Source organism: Mus musculus, chromosome 3, assembly GCF_000001635.26.
Source record: "Mus musculus strain C57BL/6J chromosome 3, GRCm38.p6 C57BL/6J".
Taxonomy (NCBI): Eukaryota; Metazoa; Chordata; class Mammalia; order Rodentia; family Muridae; genus Mus; species Mus musculus.
The window spans coordinates 25,908,582-25,930,842 of NC_000069.6; the positions used below are offsets into that span (position 1 = coordinate 25,908,582).

The 22,261-nt window shown below is 35.4% G+C and overlaps 1 protein-coding gene across 17 annotated transcripts in view; it reads right to left on the bottom strand.

Moving 5' to 3' along the window:
• The window catches only part of Nlgn1 (neuroligin 1), a 911,059-nt gene that overhangs the window by 486,774 nt on the left and 402,024 nt on the right, over window positions 1-22,261 (bottom strand). For 9 of the 17 annotated variants that reach the window (XM_006535418.4, XM_006535423.4, XM_006535421.4 and 6 more), the window contains 2 exons: window positions 11,597-11,656; window positions 4,061-4,213 (listed from right to left, as the gene is read on the bottom strand). In XM_006535418.4, coding sequence (XP_006535481.1) covers window positions 4,061-4,213; window positions 11,597-11,656 — 213 coding nt within the window. Of the gene's footprint in view, window positions 1-4,060; window positions 4,214-11,596; window positions 11,657-22,261 lie in introns of those variants that run through there. The other 8 variants (XM_006535425.4, XM_006535424.4, XM_006535422.4 and 5 more) reach the window with 2 other exon arrangements.

Genomic DNA, 22,261 nt, shown 5'->3' on the forward strand with positions numbered 1-22,261 from the left:
CCTTTACAAGTTTAACCATTCCAAATCCCAGCACAGGGAAGGAAGCTTATCACACTATCCCACCCCACAATATGGAGCTATTGACAAGTGTTAGCCTTAGTAAGACACAGTTTTCCCTAGTAGTGTAACCCTTGTTAGGTCAAGCACTCACCAGTGAAAAACCACACACCTAAGATCATTTATACAACAGATATTGATCTTGAAGCATTAAAAAAAAGTAAGAGAATGAGAAAAGATAGACAAAAATTATAAGGGTAGGGAACAGGGCTGAGTAGAGAAAATTAGAGGGCACATATTATGAAAAGTTCTTTGAATAAAAGTCTCAAAAATAAAAATAAACATCAAAAATTAAATGTATTATTGGCTAGAGTCAAGAATTTCACAATTCCCAGGTCTTTTCTAGTCAAAGTTAACAAATATTATATTTACCTACGTTAAACACATAGCATTAAATTTTTCATTTGTCTTTTTACACAGAAAGTAACAAATGTATTCAAAATTTAGAGTAGTTAAAACACATTGAAATATTAAATTCCCTTTTGTACTTTGTATTTTTATGAGATTTAAAAACATGTCTTTTGAATAGTTTCTATTTTCAAAAACATGAATTCATTACATTTTATAGAGTCAACAGTATATTTCCTCACAATTTAGAACTTTGCCCGTTAAAATACACATTTTCCCAGGTTTCAAACAAAATACTTTACGTAGATTATCTTCTCCTATAAGAAAATATAACCTAAACATTTCTCAAGCAGCCAAGTTTATATATATATATATATATATATATATATATACAAACTAATAATTATGATATTCTCATTTCTCAGATCTATGAAACAGTGTTTAAACACCAGATGCTGAATGAGGCAGAGACAAAGCTAGCTTCCATCAAAACTGGATGAGAACAGAACTATAAGCAGGATGAAGTTAAAGCCTGGATGTATAGAGTACTTTGCAGGGTCACTGGGGACTTTAAGGTGACACCAAGGCAGTGGATGGAGAAACAGAGACCTGCTTCCTCCATCTTGTGTACGTTTTCATCCTCCCTGGCAGTTATATCTCAGAGGGAAAGTTCATGAATGAGTTCTTGTGCTGTTCTGCTAAAGGATACCAAGTGAAGGTCTCAGTTCAGAATGTTATGCCGACCTCCTGAATATACTGACAAATTTCTCCATGCCATTCCTAACTGTATTGAACAAAATATTTCCCACACAACATGCTTTAAATCTATAATCTTGGTCAGCAGATAGTGGTATAAATTTTATTGCTAAAATATTTTTACTTCAGTACCAATCACTAAAACTCTAAAACAAATCAAGTATGGCAAAGTCAAAGAAGCAATTATTTCACCTTTTCCAAACAAACTGGTTGTCCTGCCAATCACCCCAGAGCAACGAGACTGTAATTAGCTAATTACTCACTGACTTCCCAAATTGATCCTCACAACAAAACACCAGAATCAAAACAGTGCAGAATCTTCCCTGATAGGAGACAAAATTTTATTTTATACCTAATATTCAGCATCTATCCCAAAGCCAACTTGACCAACATTCTTTTGGAACTCATGCCTAAGAATGCTTGGCTTGCCTTATCTTTAGATAAATATTCATCATGGAGACTTCCAATAGGTACAGTAGAGCCCTCACTGCCAGAGGTCAGCAGGATGAAGCTGATCTGTTTTAGTGTGACACTTTTGTGTAGTTGCTGTAACAAATGTGCTTATATCCCCCCCCCCTCTCTCTCTCTCTCAGATTATCTCATTTGAATACATTCACAACAATTTTGTTTTGAAAGAAACTGACCCAAATCCAACTATTCTAGAAATGATACTTTAAATATGCACTAGACCAGAGGTTCTCGACTTTTCAAAGGCTGCAATCCTTTATATAGTCTCTTATGTTGTGGTGACAGCCAACCATAAAACTACATTTGCTGCTACATCATAACTGTAATTTTCACACTGTAATGAATAATAATGTAAACACATATTTTCAATGGCCTTAGGGGATCCCTGTGAAGGGGTTATTCAACAGCCAAGGTCAGAGTCATAATTCCCAGGCAGAGAAGTGCTTCTTGAGACCATTTTACTAACAGATGTAGGTGCCTTCTCAAGAGTTTAATGAAAGTGAGGGTCTGAAATATGTTATATACATAAATATGCAATTAATAAATGATTTTTAAAAGGAAAAGTGTTTAATGAAAAGCAGTTTTTGGCTGACCATGATTCAAAGTAGCAAACTCAAGACTGAACCTCAGGACTAAGACAGAACAGAGCAAACTGAGATAGGTCTCTGTGGGAGTGCAGCTGGCTGTCAGATAGTCCATGTGGTTGAGTGAGTTCTTCATTTTTTTTACCTGCTTAATTTGTTGTGTTGAAACTTGACCGTATTGTGCTTTTAAAGGACAAGATGTGAGCATGCATATAGAATTTAAAACCAGGTCCACTGTGAAGTCCTTATTAGTTCTAAAGTCACCCATAAAGGGGGAAATAACATTTTAAAAAGTAAACAAAGAGGAATGGGTAAAGTTTCCATTAACTTAATCACAAAGCACATCATAGGAAATTATGCAGGGACCACAACTTTCTCTCAGAAAAGACAGCATATGGTGTGATTACAAACACCAGGTCCACACACAGCCTTTCTTTTAACTTTTCAGTGTACAAACATACCACTGCACAGTATTTTCAATTGGTGAAATCTGGAAGTAGATGGCAAGGATCACTATGAAGATGGCTGAATTATAGGAATACTATAGAATATAAATGCTATAAAATAGAAACATTGAAGTACTGAAAGCCTTCATATAAAAATGCCCTGTAAGGATAAAATAAGTGAGTTTGAAAATTAGGGGAAATTATGAACGCCTTTTCTTTATCTTCTAATTGGCAGTTTTCAGTGGTGAGAATTACATCCTAACTACATGAAATAATTCTACTTGAACAATGCATGACCAGGCGCACTGGTCAGCAAGATGCACCTGGACAGCAGGCTGCAGAAATATGGTCTACTTGTATTGATTAAGGATATCCATTACATTATCCACTCAACTCTATTACATCGTCAAAATATCTTCTGAATACTGAGAAAGTAACAAACTCTTACTCTCCCCATGACAAAAATTTATGTATGATGTTAAAAATGATATGAAATAGTATAAAATTCAAGATTAAATCAAGAGCATAACATCACTTAATCTAAAAAAAGATTTTGAGATTTGAAGTTATAATAAAAGTTTTAGAACAATTAAGATTAAAAAGTAAAATTTGTACGGAATATGTTGTATTTTAAACAAGTTACATTAAAATACTACAGATAATTTTGATTAAATACTATTTTCTATTTATCACTGAAAATATTCTGACCTCACATTGGTAGAACATCAGGTTATCTTATAAAACCTGACTAAAAACAGAAATTTTACTAAGAATAAAGTTTTCTCTACATTTCTCTTTAAAACTAAGGATCTCAATTTTAACTCGACCTTCCTTCTGAAAACACTGTGTATGACTGAGGTGAACTGTCACCTTAAAATATGGATATGTTCTTTTCTAAAATGAATCACTCAATAGCAATGTTCTCAGCGACATTATTCTTAATTATTTAAGGGGCCACAGGAAAAGATAAAAGAGAAGAAATGCATGAATGACAACAACAACAGTGACTTCCTCAAGTTAATCCATCCCGGGTTCTAGACAGAGGTTTAAACTTGCATCTAAGAGCACAGCACCACACAAGAGAAGAGCCGCAGTCAACATCTGTTCATGGACTTGGTTTCTGAAGGCCTTTGCCAGTAGCTGTCATACATCTGTACTGTCATCCACAAGGTACATCCCAAAAATCAAAACCATCAGTGATCAGTGCCTTCATTACCTTTCTGCTTCAAGATTAAAAATTTCCCAAGTTGCCATGACTCAGCAAGTGAACATTTAAAGAACTCATTGAAGCTTTCCAAAAGCCAGGTTCGGAAAAAGAACGTACCAGGATGCTTAGGAGAAAGCGAAGCCAAAGGAGCACATACTTTGCGATGAATGTGAAAGGAGTAGGAGATATCTTACCAAGTACCCCAAGCCGATAGTTGACTGTGATGACGATCACATTGCCATAGCTTGCCAAGACACTCCCATCATACAGATTTCCAGTACCTTCCATGTAAGAGCCGCCATGGATGTACACCATCACTGGTTTGGGACCCCCACTGTCCCGAATATCTGCAAAATAAATGGTTGGCAATTATAGTTATCCCCAACTACATGCATAATGAAACAGTGCATTTTTGCATTTTAAGAACAGGAGGGCATGATTTTAATATCTTTTAAATCGCTGTTTTTCTTAAAGTGTTTCTTAAGCAATTCCTAGTGGAATTATTTAAAAGGAAAGAACAACAGGCACCCATTGTTTTCTGTCTAAAGCTTAGTTTTCAAGAGATGGACATGCTATTCATGAACTATTAAGTAAGGATAATGATTCATTTCTATATGGAGTCATCTATCCCTCCTCTATTACTGTGGAGCTTTGTATCAAATACAACATGATTACATTAAGTCATTTGTGGTCCCATTTGTGAATATAATTATACCACTGTATTATTCATTTCAGTGTTTAATATTCCTGCTTAAGTACTGTCAGTATTTAGAAGTAGAAGTATGTGCACCTAAGCACTTGTGGTTGATACATGTATGAAATGTCGTGGAAATGATGCATCTAGAGAAGTCACAGCATTCACCCATCCAGCCCAAACTTGGTCTTTGGAAGAAAAAACAAAGTATATTTACACTACGTCCTATAGGTAATGGACTCCTCTCAGTCCTCCGTGCTATGGTTTTAATCATGTAGGTGTGCCATGATTAAGATAAGGTCAAGTATAGAATCACAAAATCTAGTGTCATCATTGTGATTGTCTCCCAGTCTCAGTTTCGGTATTTTGCTAAGATTCACTAACGGCGACTATGTGATTTTCAACAAGAATGTTGAAATAACAAAAACAAACAACATAAAGAAAAACAACCACCAAAGTGATTTTTTATCAGTTTTAAAACCATAATAATTTCTGCTGAAATGGCTAACCTGGATGTTGATTCAGTCACAAACCTTGACCATATCCTCATATGACTGTAAACAAAACAGTGCTGTTGGATATCAAGTTGTGTGCCTGTATGCTCATAAGTGTCTCTGTATCAAGCATATTACGTTTAATACTGGTTTGAAAGTGTTGTTTGACAATATAGTTTAATTTCTTTACTTTAGAATATTCTAGTCAAATCAAATTGTCCTACAATCTTTGATTCAGGACACTAGCTTCCACCGGAGGCTTAAGTTATAGATCACAGGGAGAATTGGGATGATTTAGAGACTGTTTCACCCTCCTCTTAGAAAGAAAACATCAATTTAAAAGCCCCATTTTATTTTACTGTGATAGAGTAACTTCTTTGAATGAAACTCACTTTTAGATAAAAAAGGACAGTTTCTCTTGTTCATTCAGACCTCCATGTTGAGAAAATGGCTCATGGCACAAGATAAAGACTCTGTCTGTCTGTCTGTCTGTCTTCCTTTCTTTTAAAGTAATCAATTTTCAGACAAGAGTTTATTTATTTATTTATTTTTAGTTTCTTTGACTTTATAATTGATTTTTAGTTTAGCATACAATTAATGGGCTTCGTTAAGATAACTTTATACACTAGCCATTAGGCTTCTTCTAGGTTGTCCCTGTACGAAAGATCAGTTTTAAATGACTCACTTCCTGTGTGTATATGTGCATTCTTGCCTCCCTCCTGTACATATGGACTTCACATGAATGTGCTAGATCAGAGTAAGAACATTTTTACATTGTGGTCATCTGCAAGGTGTAGTCATCACATTTATCTTATTCTGAAATTGACAAGCAAAGAAACTTAAAGGTACTATGGAGCAGGAGTTAAATACAGTTGTGAGTTGCCATGTGGGCACCATGAGTTGAGCCCAGTGCTCTAGAACAAGCAGTGCTCTTAACCACTGAGCCAACTCTCCAGCCCGTGTGTTCCCTCTTGCATGAAGATTCAGAGGTTTGCAGGGTTGTCAGATTTCAAAGGGAGAGTAATTCTTTTCCTGATTGTTAAACCACACACCTAAAATGCCTGCTTGTCACATAAAATTTTAGCTTCTTATTTTTCTTGTATGGCTGGCATTGAAGAAGCAATACTAAATTATTAAACTGAAATCATTAGCCCAACTGTTCGCAGCAGACACTGTACTCTGCTAATTGTATGCTTGGAGGTGGCACAGAGGGAGGCTGCTTCAGAATTCTCCTTTAATTAAAATTACATAGAATTACAAAGCACCAACTGTGAACAGTAATGAAGTCTTGGTAGAGCCATTCTGTTCACCTGGAAGACAATACAGGCACACATTGTGACTAGCCCTGCACCTTGCAGCAGACCCACCTGGGCAGTGTCACAAGTGCAAACATGTCAGCAGAAGCTAGGGCTTGTACCCAAGCAAGTCTCTTTCTTTTTCCTTGAAATGTATATCTGAAGAAATCACAGATATTAGGGGCAGTTCGAATTTCCAAATAAATTTTTCAAACTTTTCAGAGACTTTGGTCTTACCTAAGAATTATAATATTGAGCTGTTCTTTGCCATGAACGTTTTTTTTTTTTCCTTTTGAGTCATGCTGTAATTAAATAATATAATGTGTGTTGATTCCTAAAATTACTAAAATCAATTTAGTGTACGAAAACCTTTAGAATGTATTAGATTCTTCTATTATAACTAGAATTATTGGTTAGTGGTAAATATTTTATCTGAATGGTATATTTTTATTTGTTTCCACAATCCTTAAGTCTCTTCATTGTTAATAAAAACTAGTTAAAATTATAAGTATCCAATAATATTTGTTCATGTTCTTTAACAATCACATTTTGTCATTTTTTTCTATTTTATTATCAGCTCATGTATTAAATGTTCTTCAGCAGCTAATAATGAATATTTTAGAGTCACAATGTTTTTGAAACCTTCCTTGTTATTTAATTCCCTATATAATAGATAAAGTATATTAACTTTTTTTTTACATACAATTTTTGGCTTTATATAAATAGCTACTTCAGCCTTTATTAAAATGGGCAGTTCACAGGTTCTTAAAATACTAGCTTAGTTCCAGTAAAACTGTAAATTTTCACAAGCATATTCATAATTATGTCATTTTCTTTAAGTCTTGTTAAACACAGCAAGTTTGAGAGGAGAAGAATAATGAAGGACACCGTTGATTATTTTCTTCTAAAATGTTAATTAAAAACTCTAAGGATTTTTCAGACTAAATAAATAATAGATTTGGAATATGAGCTCTTACCCTTAGTAGGCATCCTATAACTAATATTTTAGACCAAGGTAGAAAGTGTCAATGAGCTAGACCATTTCATACGAAAGTTTGTGCATGACATCTAGGACCAAGCATCACAGCTCCTCTCAATGGTCCTTCTGAATAATTGCATGATTCCTTAAATATGTGCTTTGGTTTCTTTTTAAGAAGTCACAGGCTGGTTAATTGGCCATATTTTAGAAGTTTTGGAGATTTAATAGCTTTTAACATGTGAAGCATTGCCTTAATTAAATTTTTTGTCTGATATGTACAAAGAGAAGCTTGAAGACATGTCCATGCATTTTGCTCATGTTTCTGAGTGCCAATTGTCCTTCAGACCTGCTAGTGTGAAATAGAAGACTTGGCCTAATGTATTCTTGTTAGCATAGGCACAAAACAAACATGTAGTATGGTTACAAAAAAACTTGGAGGGAACTTGGGTCTGTATGGTGCTAATAAATTCCATCTAAATATTTAAATGCTAATATTGAGATTTTTTTGGCAAAATTAAATATATTTCTGTAATCTTCTAAATTTCTTGACTATATTGAGGGAAACCTGGAATACTATTTGAAAACATTTTAGGAGTTCAGATTAGCCTGTAAAACAGAGTTCTTTTGATTATTATAAATTGTAAGTTAAGAACGGTGTGACTTGTTTGGCCTGGAGATTGGTGCAGACAAGGAATTATAAGTAACCATCTCCACAGAGAAGTCTGTAATGCCGTAGTGAATAATGGACAAAGGATGCTGAATGTCAAAGGGAACACAGAACGCAGTGCCGGAGACACGGCTAGTGAATTAGGGCACAGGGAAGATGTGGAGAATTGCCAAATAACCTGACTTTCAGTGATGGAAAGAAGGACTGTAATTGCATCCTTTGCTCTGTGTCCAGTGATGCCAATTCAACATTTGCTACAAATTCAAACTAGATATTAGATCCTTTTGATTTGTATCACATCCACAAAATAGTTCCAAGAGCACTGAAGAGGGGACATTCAGAGTTTACTAATGTTTTCTTGATGAGATATCTGCATGTATCTTTCATGTTTCGGAAGTAATTGTGGAATGCAGCAGAGAGAAATAGGCTGCATTGAAACTGAGTGCTACAGCAGGAGACGGCCTTAGACATGTAAAAGCATGACTTGACTTGGTAGCTCTAGCAAAGTGGCTTCCTCTGTTGTAGTTGAGACCTTACATTTAAGCAGCTGTTTAGGATACACTTAATAATGAACTAAAAAGGTTAAAAGTGATTCAAAAATGCACTGTAAAATAGATGCAGGTGCTGCACAGATAAACTTTCAATACTCATAAGTACGTACTCCAAATATGTAAATATATGGGAGCTATAACACTCCATGGGAAAAAAATCATCTGATTAAATCAGCAACTAAAAAAAAAAATTTAAACTAGACTGATGATATTCTAGAATTATTACTATAGTATCCAATTTTGGACTTCACAACTATCCCTCAAAAGCAACCCTCTATACTAACAATGTGCAGTATATTGGCCTGTCAGAAAATTTTACATTTTATTGTAGCACAAACTGGGCACATCACCCATGTCCCAGATAGCCTAAAAGAATTCTTAATGTTTGACTCTAGTATAAGTTTATTCTTTAACTATTTAGCACTGGAAATTATGTGACTTAGCAGTGTCTTTTAATTATTTAATATTAATAGTAGTGATTAGCTTATGCATAATGATTATGTGTTTACTAGGATCCATGGTAAATGAATAAACAATCAAATAATCATAAATTACACTATAGTCACAGTTATTATTTTTTTCAAATTTTCATTAATTAATGCTTATTATTTTATTTCTACAACTCTCTTTGAAGTCAATTCTTTTTTTTTAAGTTATTTTTTTTTATTACGTATTTTCCTCAATTACATTTCCAATAGCCTCCAAACGATGACACCATGGCATACACTAGCAAGCCTTTGTTGCAAGGACCGTGATATAGCTGTCCCTTGTGAGACTAGGCCGGGGCCTAGCAAACACAGAAGTGGATGCTCACAGTCAACTATTGGATGGATCACAGGGCCCCCAATGGAGGAGCTAGAGAAAGTATCCAAGGAGTCACAATTATTTTTATTGACTTATTTATTCATGTGTGTTCGGTATATGTGTGCACTCACACAACTAGGGAATTTGAGGGAGTGAGACATCAGAGCTGGTATTACAGGTGTTGGTGAGGTGAGTACTGTGTTCTGAACTCTGGACCTCTTATAGAACAGTGTGTTGGTTTGAATAAGACTAAGCCCTTAGGACTATATATTTGCATGCTTCTTTCCTAGTTAATGAGCTTTCAGAGAAGAATTAGGGGGTGTGGCCTTGCTGTAGGAAGTGTGTAACTAGGGGTGGGCTTTAAAGTTCTAAAAACATAGGCTAGGCCCACTGTCTATCTCTCTGCCTGCTGCCTGGGGATCTGGATGGAGAACTCCAAAGACTTCTATAGTGCCCTGTCTGTCTTGTGCTGCCATGCTTCAAAACATGATGATAGTAGACTAAGCCTTTGAAACTGTAAGCAAACCTCCAATTAAATGTTTTCTTCTATAGATGTTACCTTGGTCATGGTGTCTTTTCTCAGCAATAGAGCACTAATATATACAATATGTATTCTTAGTTGCTGTGACATCTTTCCAGCCTATTAATAATTCTTAAGTGTTATAAAATGAAAAGTTGAAAATATAACACTTAAGTTTTCAGTATTTTGCCTCTACCATTTACGTTTCCATTGCAGAAGAGTTTGTTGAATTTGTATTAAAACATTAAAAAAATAAAAGGATGCAAATTGTGCATGAAAGTCATTTGGTCATAGATACTTTCAATGACTTGAGAGAATAACTCTGCTCATGTCGGGACAGATTACTTTATTTTGGAAAAATCAGTCCTACTTTCTTATAAATATCTTTCCGAGATTTATTTCTGAGAAATAAATATTTTTCTGAGGCTTGAGGAACAACAAAAAATTGTAGCTTATGTTAATCACCTCTGAAAAGTATATTTAGGATAACATTCAAATAATATATATATATATATTAACCATAAAATCCTGAATGAAAGGGAGATGGACTGAAGGAAGCAGTGCTTCTCCAGGAACTTAATTACATATCAGGTTGAAAGACAGGCTGAGAGAGCTAGTAAATACTTGGATTTTATAGTTAATCAGAAGTGTATGATATAAGATTATAGGATGGAGAAAACAATCCCATATCAATGAACTAGGGCATATTTTATTATACATGGATGTAATACTAAGGCAGTAACAAAATTTTATTTCATATTGTTAAATTATCTAAAAACTATACATATTTTAAAATGAAAATTGTGTCTGTAATCTTATTTGTTTAAATACCTATTACATTTACCAGAAAATGGTGTTTAAGATTTGTTTATTTTATTTCTTAACAATATGTGTCTGCATGTCTGTGTTTTTGTGTAAATGTGTGTCAGTTCAGGTACCAATGGTGTCCAGAAGAAAACATGGGGCACAGTGGACCTGAGTTATCTGGACATAGCTACTGGGACTGAGCTAGGGTCCTGTAAGAGGGCAGACAGTTGTCTTACCTCAGAACATGTCTAGCATCATAAACCAACAGATTACTAAGGGACCAGACCACTTATATGGATACACTATTTTTTATTAATTACCCTAATAGCTGGGGTGCCTTTGTTCTCTACGAACTATCATTTAACTGATGTGATACTTAAGCATATCAACACAAAGCAGGATTGAAAAGAAAATCTAAGTCGTATTGCTCAAGAAACACTTTGCATCAGCTTATTTCTCCTTTGATAGAGCATGGAGTATCTTTTGAAAAAGGAAGTAAAATGTAATAATGATACACAGTCAATTGGGCCGGAGTATTTACACAGATTAGAGCACATGCAATGGGTACAAGGACTACAAGGGGAAGGTTGTTAGTTCAAAGAATATGGACTGATTCATCAAAACATGGGATGAAACATATCAAAAGTCAGTTCAAGAAAACCAAAAGAGAAAAAAAAAAAGCCCCTCTTTTTAAAACATCTGAATGGTTGGCATCAAAATGTAAAATGTAACATTCACTTTAAAAATATTTTAAAATGCATATTTATGTGTAACAACAAGCAAGAAGACAAAACACATCCAAAACAGGAATTTAAAAAGAACTCTTCAAAAAAAGACAAGAAGTAAAAAAATCAGAAAGGGGTGGAAAAGTGATTGCGGCTCTGGTCATGCAAAGAGATTTGGTGGGAGAAAAAAATACCTTCATCTTCAGCACCGTCATTATCACCTAAATCATCTGTGTGTTTCTTTGTAAGGGGACCTAGGATTGAGAGTGGAGAAATGGAGGGAAAAAAAAAGACAATTCAAGAATAAACAAGACTGAGGGGGAAAAATAAACGTAAATACTAAAATTCCCAAGGATATTTCAAAAAAAATGTCAGGGAAGCGGTTTGTATCATGGTTGATTTTTTTTTTTCATTTTTAAGAAAAAAAATATTCCCTTCCCCAAAATCCAAAATAATCACATAGAGTTGGTTTCTGAACATTTTCAGTATTAAAAATACACCATGGTTTAGTCTTTTAATCAGAGGCCAAGGAATGTTTTGTTTTTTGTTTTTGTTTTTCTTTTTATTCTTTTCTTTCTTTTTTTGGTAAAAATACCCACTTCACATTAAAAAATGAACAATTTAATTAGTTAAATATACTTAATTTATTCAGCTCCTCTCTAAGTTTATGAAACTCATAAATACATAGCAGGTCAAACTATTCTTTAACTTGGACATGATAACAACCTTAAGAAAAAAAAAGTAGAAATGTTCTTTAAGTTGTTCTTTTTCTGCTTTTTACAAATTCTGTCTTTGTATGATCATTACCACTTTTATCTTACACATTTTTAATTTATACATTTAAAAAACCTGTGACTTTTTAAAATTACTTGTCATGGCACAAGTACTCCCCCGTGCGTTTTAATTTAAATGTTAGTTGTGGATTTAAGGCAATTGTCACATGCAGGAATGTATCAACAGATAATTTTTTCACTTGGCAGAGAAAAGGTACCATCAATAGAAGGCATGTTGAGCTATCAAAGTAGTTAAACAGTCAGGGCTAATACTTGAAAATCAACTTTATAAAACACTAGACTCATGCCATCGTGCAATTTCATGCTCACTGTATTTATTTATAATAGTATCATGTTTTAGAAGAAGAATTGCCTTAAAACATCATGGATGCTTAATATATGTTTTATTGTCTCTAATAGTGCTACTTTGCTTGCGTCAAAGAACATACTGAAGGGGAAGTTAAAGGCCACATGTAAGTAATTTTAAATGTCACAGAATTGACATACTCATCACACAAATGCAAGTCAAGCCCCACATTGCCTTACTGAAGTTCTATAAGCATTTCAATTGTATGACATTTCATAATCCTCATGCAAAAAGCAGTCACTACAAACACAGGACACTCTATTGAAAAGGACAGCCAATCACATAGCAATAACCAAAAAGAATTTTGTCATGCATAATGTAAGAGTCTTAGAAAGCACACTGTAAAGGAATGGACAGACACGTCTTGATTCCAACCATGTTAGGATTAACACAGCAAGCATTAACTGTAAGCACACATGACAGGGAAGGACTGGCAAACATTTGAGAAAGGTTTTACGCCTTTTCTTTTTTTTTTTTTTCCATTTTTTTATTAGGTATTTAACTCATTTACATTTCCAATGCTATACCAAAAGTCCCCCATATTCACCCACCCCCACTCCCCTGCCCACCCACTCCCCCTTTTTGGCCCTGGTGTTCCCCTGTACTGGGGCATATAGAGTTTGCAAGTCCAATGGGCCTCTCTTCCCAGTGATGGCCGACTAGGCCATCTTTTGATATATATGCAGCTAGAGTCAAGAGCTCCGGGGTACTGGTTAGTTCATAATGTTGTTCCACCTATAGGGTTGCAGATCCCTTTAGCTCCTTGGCTACTTTCTCTAGCTCCTCCATTGGAGCCCTATGAGCCATCCATTAGCTGACTGTGAGCATCCACTACTGTGTTTGCTAGGCCCCGGCATAGTCTCACAAGAGACAGCTACATCTGGGTCCTTTCAATAAAATCTTGCTAGTGTATTCAATGGTGTCAGCGTTTGGATGCTGATTATGGGTGGATCCCTGGATATGGCAGTCTCTACATGGTCCATCCTTTCATCTCAGCTCCAAACTTTGTCTCTGTAACTCCTTCCATGGGTGTTTTGTTCCCAAATCTAAGGAGGGGCATAGTGTCCACACTTCAGTCTTCATTCTTCTTGAGTTTCATGTGTTTAGCAAATTATATCTTATATCTTGGGTATCCTAGGTTTGGGGCTAATATCCACTTATCAGTGAATACATATTTTGTGAGTTCCTTTGTGAATGTGTTACCTCACTCAGGATGATGCCCTCCAGGTCCATCCATTTGGCTAGGAATTTCATAAATTCATTCTTTTTAATAGCTGAGTAGTACTCCATTGTGTAGTGTGTAGATGCGGTACATAGGGAAGCAGGCTACCCGGGCCTGATCTGGGGCACAAGTCCCTTCCGCTCGACTCGAGACTCGAGCCCCGGGCTACCTTGCCAGCAGAGTTTTACGCCTTTTCAACAAAACTTTTTCTATTTCTAATTTACAACTAAACCTATTGTAATATGGCTCAATGAATAGGAAACACCATACCAAAAACAAGTGGACAAAAATAATAAGGCAAAACATGTTTGCTTTTCTGGTCCAAAAACTACTGCTGCAAATATCAATCACTGGTAAAGGTCAAAACATTGAAAAGCTAAAAATTGGCGATATAAGGAAAGTACCTATTAGGTTTTGCAATTATGAGATCATGGTAACAAGGTCATTCAAAAATAAAGAAAAGAGACAGCAAAGCCAATTCAGTTATATGTTTTCATAAACACGCCTTAAAACATCATTCTGTTGATAAAAGCTAGATGAGTGGAATGGTTTATGTTAACTGTGTGCCAGTTGCAAGATCACAGACATCCATACTTAATAAGACCTCATTCAACTACAAGACGCACATAAGGTTATCTGATGGTTCCTAACTATGCTTACATATCTAATAAGAGTTCCTGAAAATATGAATATGTCTAACTTATAATTTTAAAATTAGAGAATTGGAATATTTGAAATATTTCTCATTTCAAAATATCCTCTAAAATACTACAATAATTTTATTACCTAAAGATCGAGATATTTTTCACATTCTTGTTTTCTAAGATCCTATAAAAGCGTGGCTTACTTATTAGTTAACAATCAATACAAGTTGAGAATTGTGCTATTAATTGATTGCAAATCTCTACTTGTTCATTTTCACTAAATGACTTGATTTTCTTAATTCTCAGGTTTTGGAGAAATCAGTAACATCAGCTCCTTATTTGCGGACTCATTAGTTTGATAACACTTTTAGGACATGTAAATCTTGTCACACTGAGGTTGTTCCTGCCCTCTTTCTCTAGTTCTGTGCTAAATCTCTTTTGGACATTTTGAATGGAAGCACATTGTGGTATGTAATGTCATTCCCATGGTCTGTATTGAAAGCAGTTCAGGTTCTCTTGCTACTGAGTTGATAATTTGATATGCTGCACATTCCTACAAAACTGTTTCCTCTTGAACATGTGAGACACAAGATTAAGAGTGTTGTTAAACAGGATCTCCAACACTGCACATGGTGCATAGTTTGCGTAGCTAAAGAGAGGTGACATGAAAAGTACCACAGAAGGAGAAGGAAGAGATGTCAGCCAAGAATGCTGAGCTGAACTTTTTGTGTAAGTTGCTGACTTTTCCGTTTCCTCCCTATAAAGTGTGTGCCTCTTAATAGAGGACACTGCTTACATACCTACCTACATATTGTAATCAATATGAAGTATTGTGAACAGATATAGATATTCAGTATCATAAATAAATGAAGGCATAAGAGGAAGATGAGCTCGAATTATATCAACTAAGTACTCATTTATTGATATATTAAATAATACAATTTTATTATAGTATTAAGTTGTTACTATAGTACAGTCTGTACATGTATTTTAGTCATCTGAGCATAATGGTGTTTTCTTATGCTCAATTTTTTTCATCTGATGTTCTTTTAAAGTTTTAGGAGGGTAACAAATAAGGACAAAAACTATCAGAATAAAGTAATTAGATTTTATTCAGATCTACGACTAAAGACACTGAGAACAACCTAAGAGGGATCAGAGTTGCCAAAGTAGAAATCAACATTGATTTCTTTGAGGTTTCAATAGAGTAAGCACAGCCTAGGATTCACTGAAGGAGATCTCCACATGACTTCCAGTATCCCTACACTACTACCCTCTAGTGACTCTGGCTCTTGTTTCCATATTCTAAAGTGTTAAAAGTGATATACTCAGTGATGTTTTGTGAACACAAAGATGCGATTATAAATGCCTACCTAGTATTTGTGCTCTTGTGACAAGCAGACTTTTCCTCTTCAGAGACCATGTATTACTCAAAGTCAAATATCCCGATTTTCCCAAGGGCAAAGCTTCTACCCTTTGGATATGATTCACTGTCAACATTCTAACCACAGCTTATGCTTCTTTTAAACAGCAAGTATGGCAACTTGAGTATCAGTGGTTTTAAATAGGTATCATAAAGCATCAACTATAAAGCCATGAGACCACTCCACTCTGTGTGTAGAAGTGATTTATCTTACCTTGAAACTCACGCATTCTCCTCTCCCAGAGGAATGCACACATAACTCTCATTAGAGTTAATAGGAAAGTGGACCTCATGTCATTTTGAAAGGGAGTAAGAGTAATTACTGTATTTTATATCTCTTATAGGCAATAAATAGATTCGGTGGGAAAGCAACAGTACTTAAGCAAGCTACAGTGAACACCCAACCATGAACTTCAAACTTATTTAATTTCAAGAGTTCTTTTTGTGATTTCCATAAATATAACTAAAGTCTTAGCCCTTACAAAGGGAGTGTAATATATTCTTACATTTTGGAATCTGACCGTGATGCCTTTTATTTTTTAAGGAGGAATAAAAATATCAGCATTTCTATATAGTTAACTGGAGAATAATTATGAGCTTTGAAATAATTACTATCCACCAATATTAATGCTGCTTTTTATCATTCTCTTTGATGAAGGGCTAATATACTTTAGTTCTCAAATACATTAGAACTGATTATAAATTCCCTCATTATAGTTTCAATTCAGCACAAATTAGCCAGACTTTATGTCACGTGTATTGACAAAGGCAAGTAGGCTGAGAGTATTATTAGCTCCTGACTTGGAAGGCTGGCCATGAGAAATGTGCCCCCACAGAGGGAAGGGACCCTGAAATTCTGAGAATTATTTAGAGTCCCATTCCCTGGTAGTCACAGGGTGATAAACAGAAGGCTAATGACCTTGCTGTTTTGCCTCACCCTCTTGACCTTGGAGCTTTTGATATAAACTGACTATAAAGAATGTTTGAGGTCATGCACACAGAATTGAAAGGTATTGCTACTGTTCTTCAGCCATGAGAAAAAAAGGTAATAAATAAAACCTCGATGAAGCTTGTGAAAACACTACATGTATTCCAGACAATGAACAATGCCAGAATTTAATCCATCCTGAGTAATGGTGGGAGTTATATTAGTCAACCTTTATACATTTATCAAACCGATGAACAGTAAAACAGTATGTTTAAGTATCATTCTAGGGAATACTACTGCAAGCCCTAATAATTGATATATCTATACTCATTAAATAAAAAGTTATCCTATGTCTCACGTAGTCTATTATTTACAAGCAGACATAAAGAAATTATGGTTAAAAAGTAGTTTTTTCCTGAAAAAATTTAAGGCCATCAAAAATTTTGGACAATTTCTTAAATATGAATTACACTGAAATATATACTATAAATCAGTGTAATGAGTTATTAAAAGCAACATTGAAATGATTTATAATCTCAGAAGAGTCCAAATGTGAGCAGATTTAGAGATGGGAACAGACATATGACTAATTTTTGGTGCCTTTAGGTAAACTGCCTGTTCAGGCTAGTAGCTCATATATGTATATTTGGAAAGCACCATACTCCACCTCCAAAAGGCAGTAGGCATGTTCTATGTTTATCTTTGTGTTGGAAGAAAACACCTACATTAACACAGAATATATTCCCCTCAACAGTTCTTCAGAGGTACAGAATAACTTACAATAGAGCAGTGAATATTTTGTTCCAAATCAGAAAAGGAAAAAAAAATTGACCTAGGATATTGACACATATTAATCTGTATTTATTAGAAAATCAACAATTTTTGTAAAAGTACCTGAATACAGTATTTTGAAAAGTTTCAAAAGAAGTTTCTATCTGGAATTAATAGATCAAGCAGACAAAATATACACATGCAAGCAAGCAAAGAGACTAAATGCCCTAACCCTTAACTGAGTACCACCAAGTTAGCATAATATTTTTCTTTAATATTGTATTTTCTTAGTTTTTAAGTGGAGTGTATTTGATTATTTTGATTACACAAAGAATATCAGAATAGTATTCCTTTTTCTTCTAGTTTGCTTCTTTGTCTTGTTTAAAATGCTAATACCTTGTGAAGTCCTAGTCACCCTTTCCCCGGTTTTCTAGATATCATCTACATGCATCAGATGTTTGTTAGGAACACAGGAAACACAAGATATGTCAGATGCATGAGATATCTCATTCATGATGCATTTAGGATGGTAGCAATCATTTGACTCTCTGACAAGGCTCCAGCATTCACTAGACCATCCATTCAACAAACATGTGTCATGCTATGTGCTCAGACATTACGGTGCACAAATGAGGCTCTATGGCTTCTCTCAAGAAAATATAATCTTGTAAGCAAAAGATCCATTAAATAAGTCATCAAACACATAATCAGAAAACATGTCAAACAATAATCTTAGCGTCATGAGAAGGTCTTTCTTCAGTGTGACCTGATAAGTCTGGAAGTTCTTCACTAAGTACATGTGAAGAGAAGAAGACACCGAGCTGGCAGACAGCTTGGGGATTGGTCAGGGGTTGGAAAGAAAATTTTACAGATAAAACTTAGCATGCAGAAAGACCCTAGAGTGACAGGAATCTCCTCAGCCCCCATGAGGTCGGAGTTGAGGGGGGTGTTGGGAGATGATGAGGGAGAACTCCATGAAGATCCACAAACCCAGCAGAACCTGAGCCTTAGTCTGAATTCTAAAAACAATGAGAACACATTTGCAGGCTTGAAACACATCCTGACAAACTCTGACCTACTTTAGTTTTATGCAGAAACATCAAAAAGAAACAAAATCATTTTAAGAGATGCAGCAGGAGATATTTTACAACGAGGTCTCCATTAAATTCTTTTGAGACAGAAATACCTTTCTTAGAATGAAACTGGATGACATTTCTGACTGTAAATGGTGGGAAAAAAATCACCAAAAACCAAATCACAGGTTCCAGCAATTCTAGGAGTTCCTAAGACTCAATAGATCTGGTTTATCCATGCATTTAAAGCTATTCCCTTTCCCTTCGAATTAACAACACAAGAGTTCAAATGTCCGAGATCTTACATCCTACGAAGGCAGACTATTCTAAGAGCTCCTTCGGCTGGGAAACCTTGGCCTCTCTGGCAGTACAGCACTGATACTTCTCATCTCTACGGTCAAAGCCAATTTGACCTCTCAACATAGCTCTCTTCTCAGAGCCTACTTATCATACAGAAGTATGCTCTGTTTGATATTATCAGACCATATCAAATTTCTAGGTGAAACCTAATTCCTGACACTCTCAGTCTTTAAACCTCTTCTGGGCCCACCATTGCTCTGTACCTACTTCTTGTTCTTGCCGACATCAAACTATAGACTGCCTCTTAATCTACCTTGTGTATCATCAGCTTTGAGAGTTGAAATAGTAATGATGAGAAACTCCAAACGAAAAAGAAAATAATTATTGTATATCAATACCAGCTAAACTGCACACCCAGTTCCTGCTAAGACTAAACTTGCAAGTACTTTTAACAAACAGAAATTTAAAAAAGCATTGTCTTTGATGAGAATCTTCTGTTTGATTTAAAATAGCTGTAGCATGACAGATGAATACTAAATATAGTATAACATCAGTTTTGATGCCTTAGAAATCCACAAGCAAAAACAAGGTATTTTATATTCTGAATGATAAAATTATTTAAATAATTTTAAATCCAGTGCAGATGAATAACCCTGAAAATGACAAATGACTGTCATTGTTTCTCTACCTGGCTTAACCTTTCAATAATTCTTTGTTGCTTTTGACCTAGGGTACACTGTCCAGCCTGGCTCATAGGATTCTCCTTACTAATTCCAGATTGGATCTTCCTCACATTGCTCTCCAAGATATATTTTTACTACTGTGAATATTGTCATTGTTGCTCAAAAGTCTCCGGATTCTCCCACCTTGTGTTTTATTCCAGATGCTTCAGTCTTTGAGTTTGAAATTATAATCAGCTCTCTTCAGAGAGAATGTGAGCTGTCTATAAAACTGGACACAGGGAACCTCCTCAGAAAAAAAACAAAGTGTGACTTTTTTTTTTTTTTTTTTTTTTTTACTTTGGTGGTGGAAAAAGAAAGAGGATTGCAGTTTCTTTTTTCCTTTTTTGCACCCAATTGCTATCTTGGGAATAAAAATGTGAGAGGCAATTCTGTACTATCTAGCAAGACTTATTTGAGGAAACATCTTCAATCTGTATAATTACTAAATTTCATCTGTATTAATGAGGTGAACATATTGAACCAGAACCATAAAAATCCTATTTTCTGGTATGGCTGATTATCTTAAGAGACACAAGAACGAAGGACAAGTTCTTAGACAGTAACTTTCTGAGGGGAGTGGGATACAACAGGAGTGTGCTAGACAGTGGCTACCTGAGTGTCTGCTCTCAACATGTGACAGCCTGCTCTTGGGTTATTACTCAAACAGGATAGTTTTGAGAAACCAATTCTTTGGGGGTCAGACTCCATCTTAGAGAACCTGACCTTATGTTGAATTCAGGTAAATTAATAGGCTGGTACCTAGAACAAGTTTCCAGTATACCCTGCTCCAAAACCCTGCATCTAACACCAGTTTCCAGTACACCCCGTCCCCAACAAAACCTGCACGTAGCACAAGTGTCCAGGTTATTCCCAAACAAATCTGCACCCCCTGCTTTCAAGCCTACACCTGATTCTTCACTTCCCAACAACCACAAATCAGGACGAAATCAAAAGATAAGCTTATGGTTTGCCTCCCAGTACTATCCAGGTATGTTAAAGGCCATAATGGCCCCCAAATCAGATGTGTATCAAGCTAGGTACTCCTTCCTGCCACTATAAATGCTTGCCTAAAACTATGCTCAGGGTTCCACCTAACTTCTGTGTCAAGGTTGGCAGGGAGTTCAAGCTCAAGCTTGAATAAAGAGACCCTAATACAATTACATCGGATCCTGCTAATTGGTGGTCTTTATGGGGTTCACAAATGTGTAAATAGCACCACAGTTTCACTGTCTTCATTCTGTGTTTTATTCTGTACAGTTTGATCCACTGGCCAAAAAGACTGGAACTGACTGGGGACATAATTCTGCATGCCTTTCTTTCTCATATGATTCAACAACCAGGAGGCACACAGTAATTAAAACTCCTGTAAACCCAGAGATCACAGATTCACAGATCTCAGAATGCTCAGATTCACAAGGTGGGAACAGTAGAAAGAAACCCTACAGAGAGGCTATTATATTGCCTTCCACTCATAGAAAGTTCCAATACAATAGTTCACTAACTTCACCTAGGACCCAAGAATATTTGACAATTATGGTAACTCCTTCCTCAGTCAAGTTGCAATAAAAGACAAGCAAAGGGAACAGTGTGAATGAATGGTGGATAACTGAAGTAACAAGGTACTCAGTGAACCATGCCACCAAATCCATCATAACTGCATTCAAGTATATAGTCTTCCAAAATCTTCAAGGCAATGCTTGATTCAAGTATGACTAAGGTTGATAATTAAAGTAAAAGGAAAATCTATCTAAGTAACTTTCAAAAATGGAAACAAATACAATTAAAATAAGACACTAAAATTTGAGATTCAAGAATTCAAAGCAAGTGAGTAGTACCAACTAAAACTAATAATTTTCTCAGTGATGCACATTATTTAATATGGTATTAAAGCTTAGAAAAATGAACAATTAGCTTCCTTAAGATGATAAGATTAGCAAGGTTAATAAGTAGCTGTAAGTGGCAATAACATAGTTGCACATTGTGTGGGGTGATATATTAGTACTAGCTATAATCATGAGAATCATCCTGAGGATTTGGACTCAGCTCATTTCATCGAACACACTAACATAATAAATGAATTAAAAAGTGAACATAGCATTGTATCACCATAGTGTTCTTATTTGTCTGCTAGAATTGATATTAAAATACTTTTGCTGAGAGCACCATTCACTTTGGTTACAGGAGACAAAGAAATCAGCATCAAACTAAAATGGAAGCTCTTTTCCTGCTAGCTGCCATTCATGATACCTGACGATGCTATGTTGGCTGCCTGGATTAAAAAAAAATAGCTATGGACTTTTGTGTAGTAGACTACATCTAGGCTGCTGGCAAGATATTCCTTCTAGAACCTTCCTAGCATTGCTACCTTTTAATACAGTTCCTCATTCTGTGGTAACTCTCAACAATAAAATTATTTTCATTGTTATCTCATAAGTATAATTTTGCTTTGGCTAGGAATTATACTATATGTATTTTTTTGGAGATGGATGTTTGCCAAAGAATCTGTGGCATACAGGTCAAAAAGCACTCTTCTAGGGCTATAGTGGCATAAACATTTGGGGAATAATCTTTTGGATGGATTTGATACCTGCCCCAGGGAAATGCCATTTTTCTAGTACAATAATGAAGTAGAAACC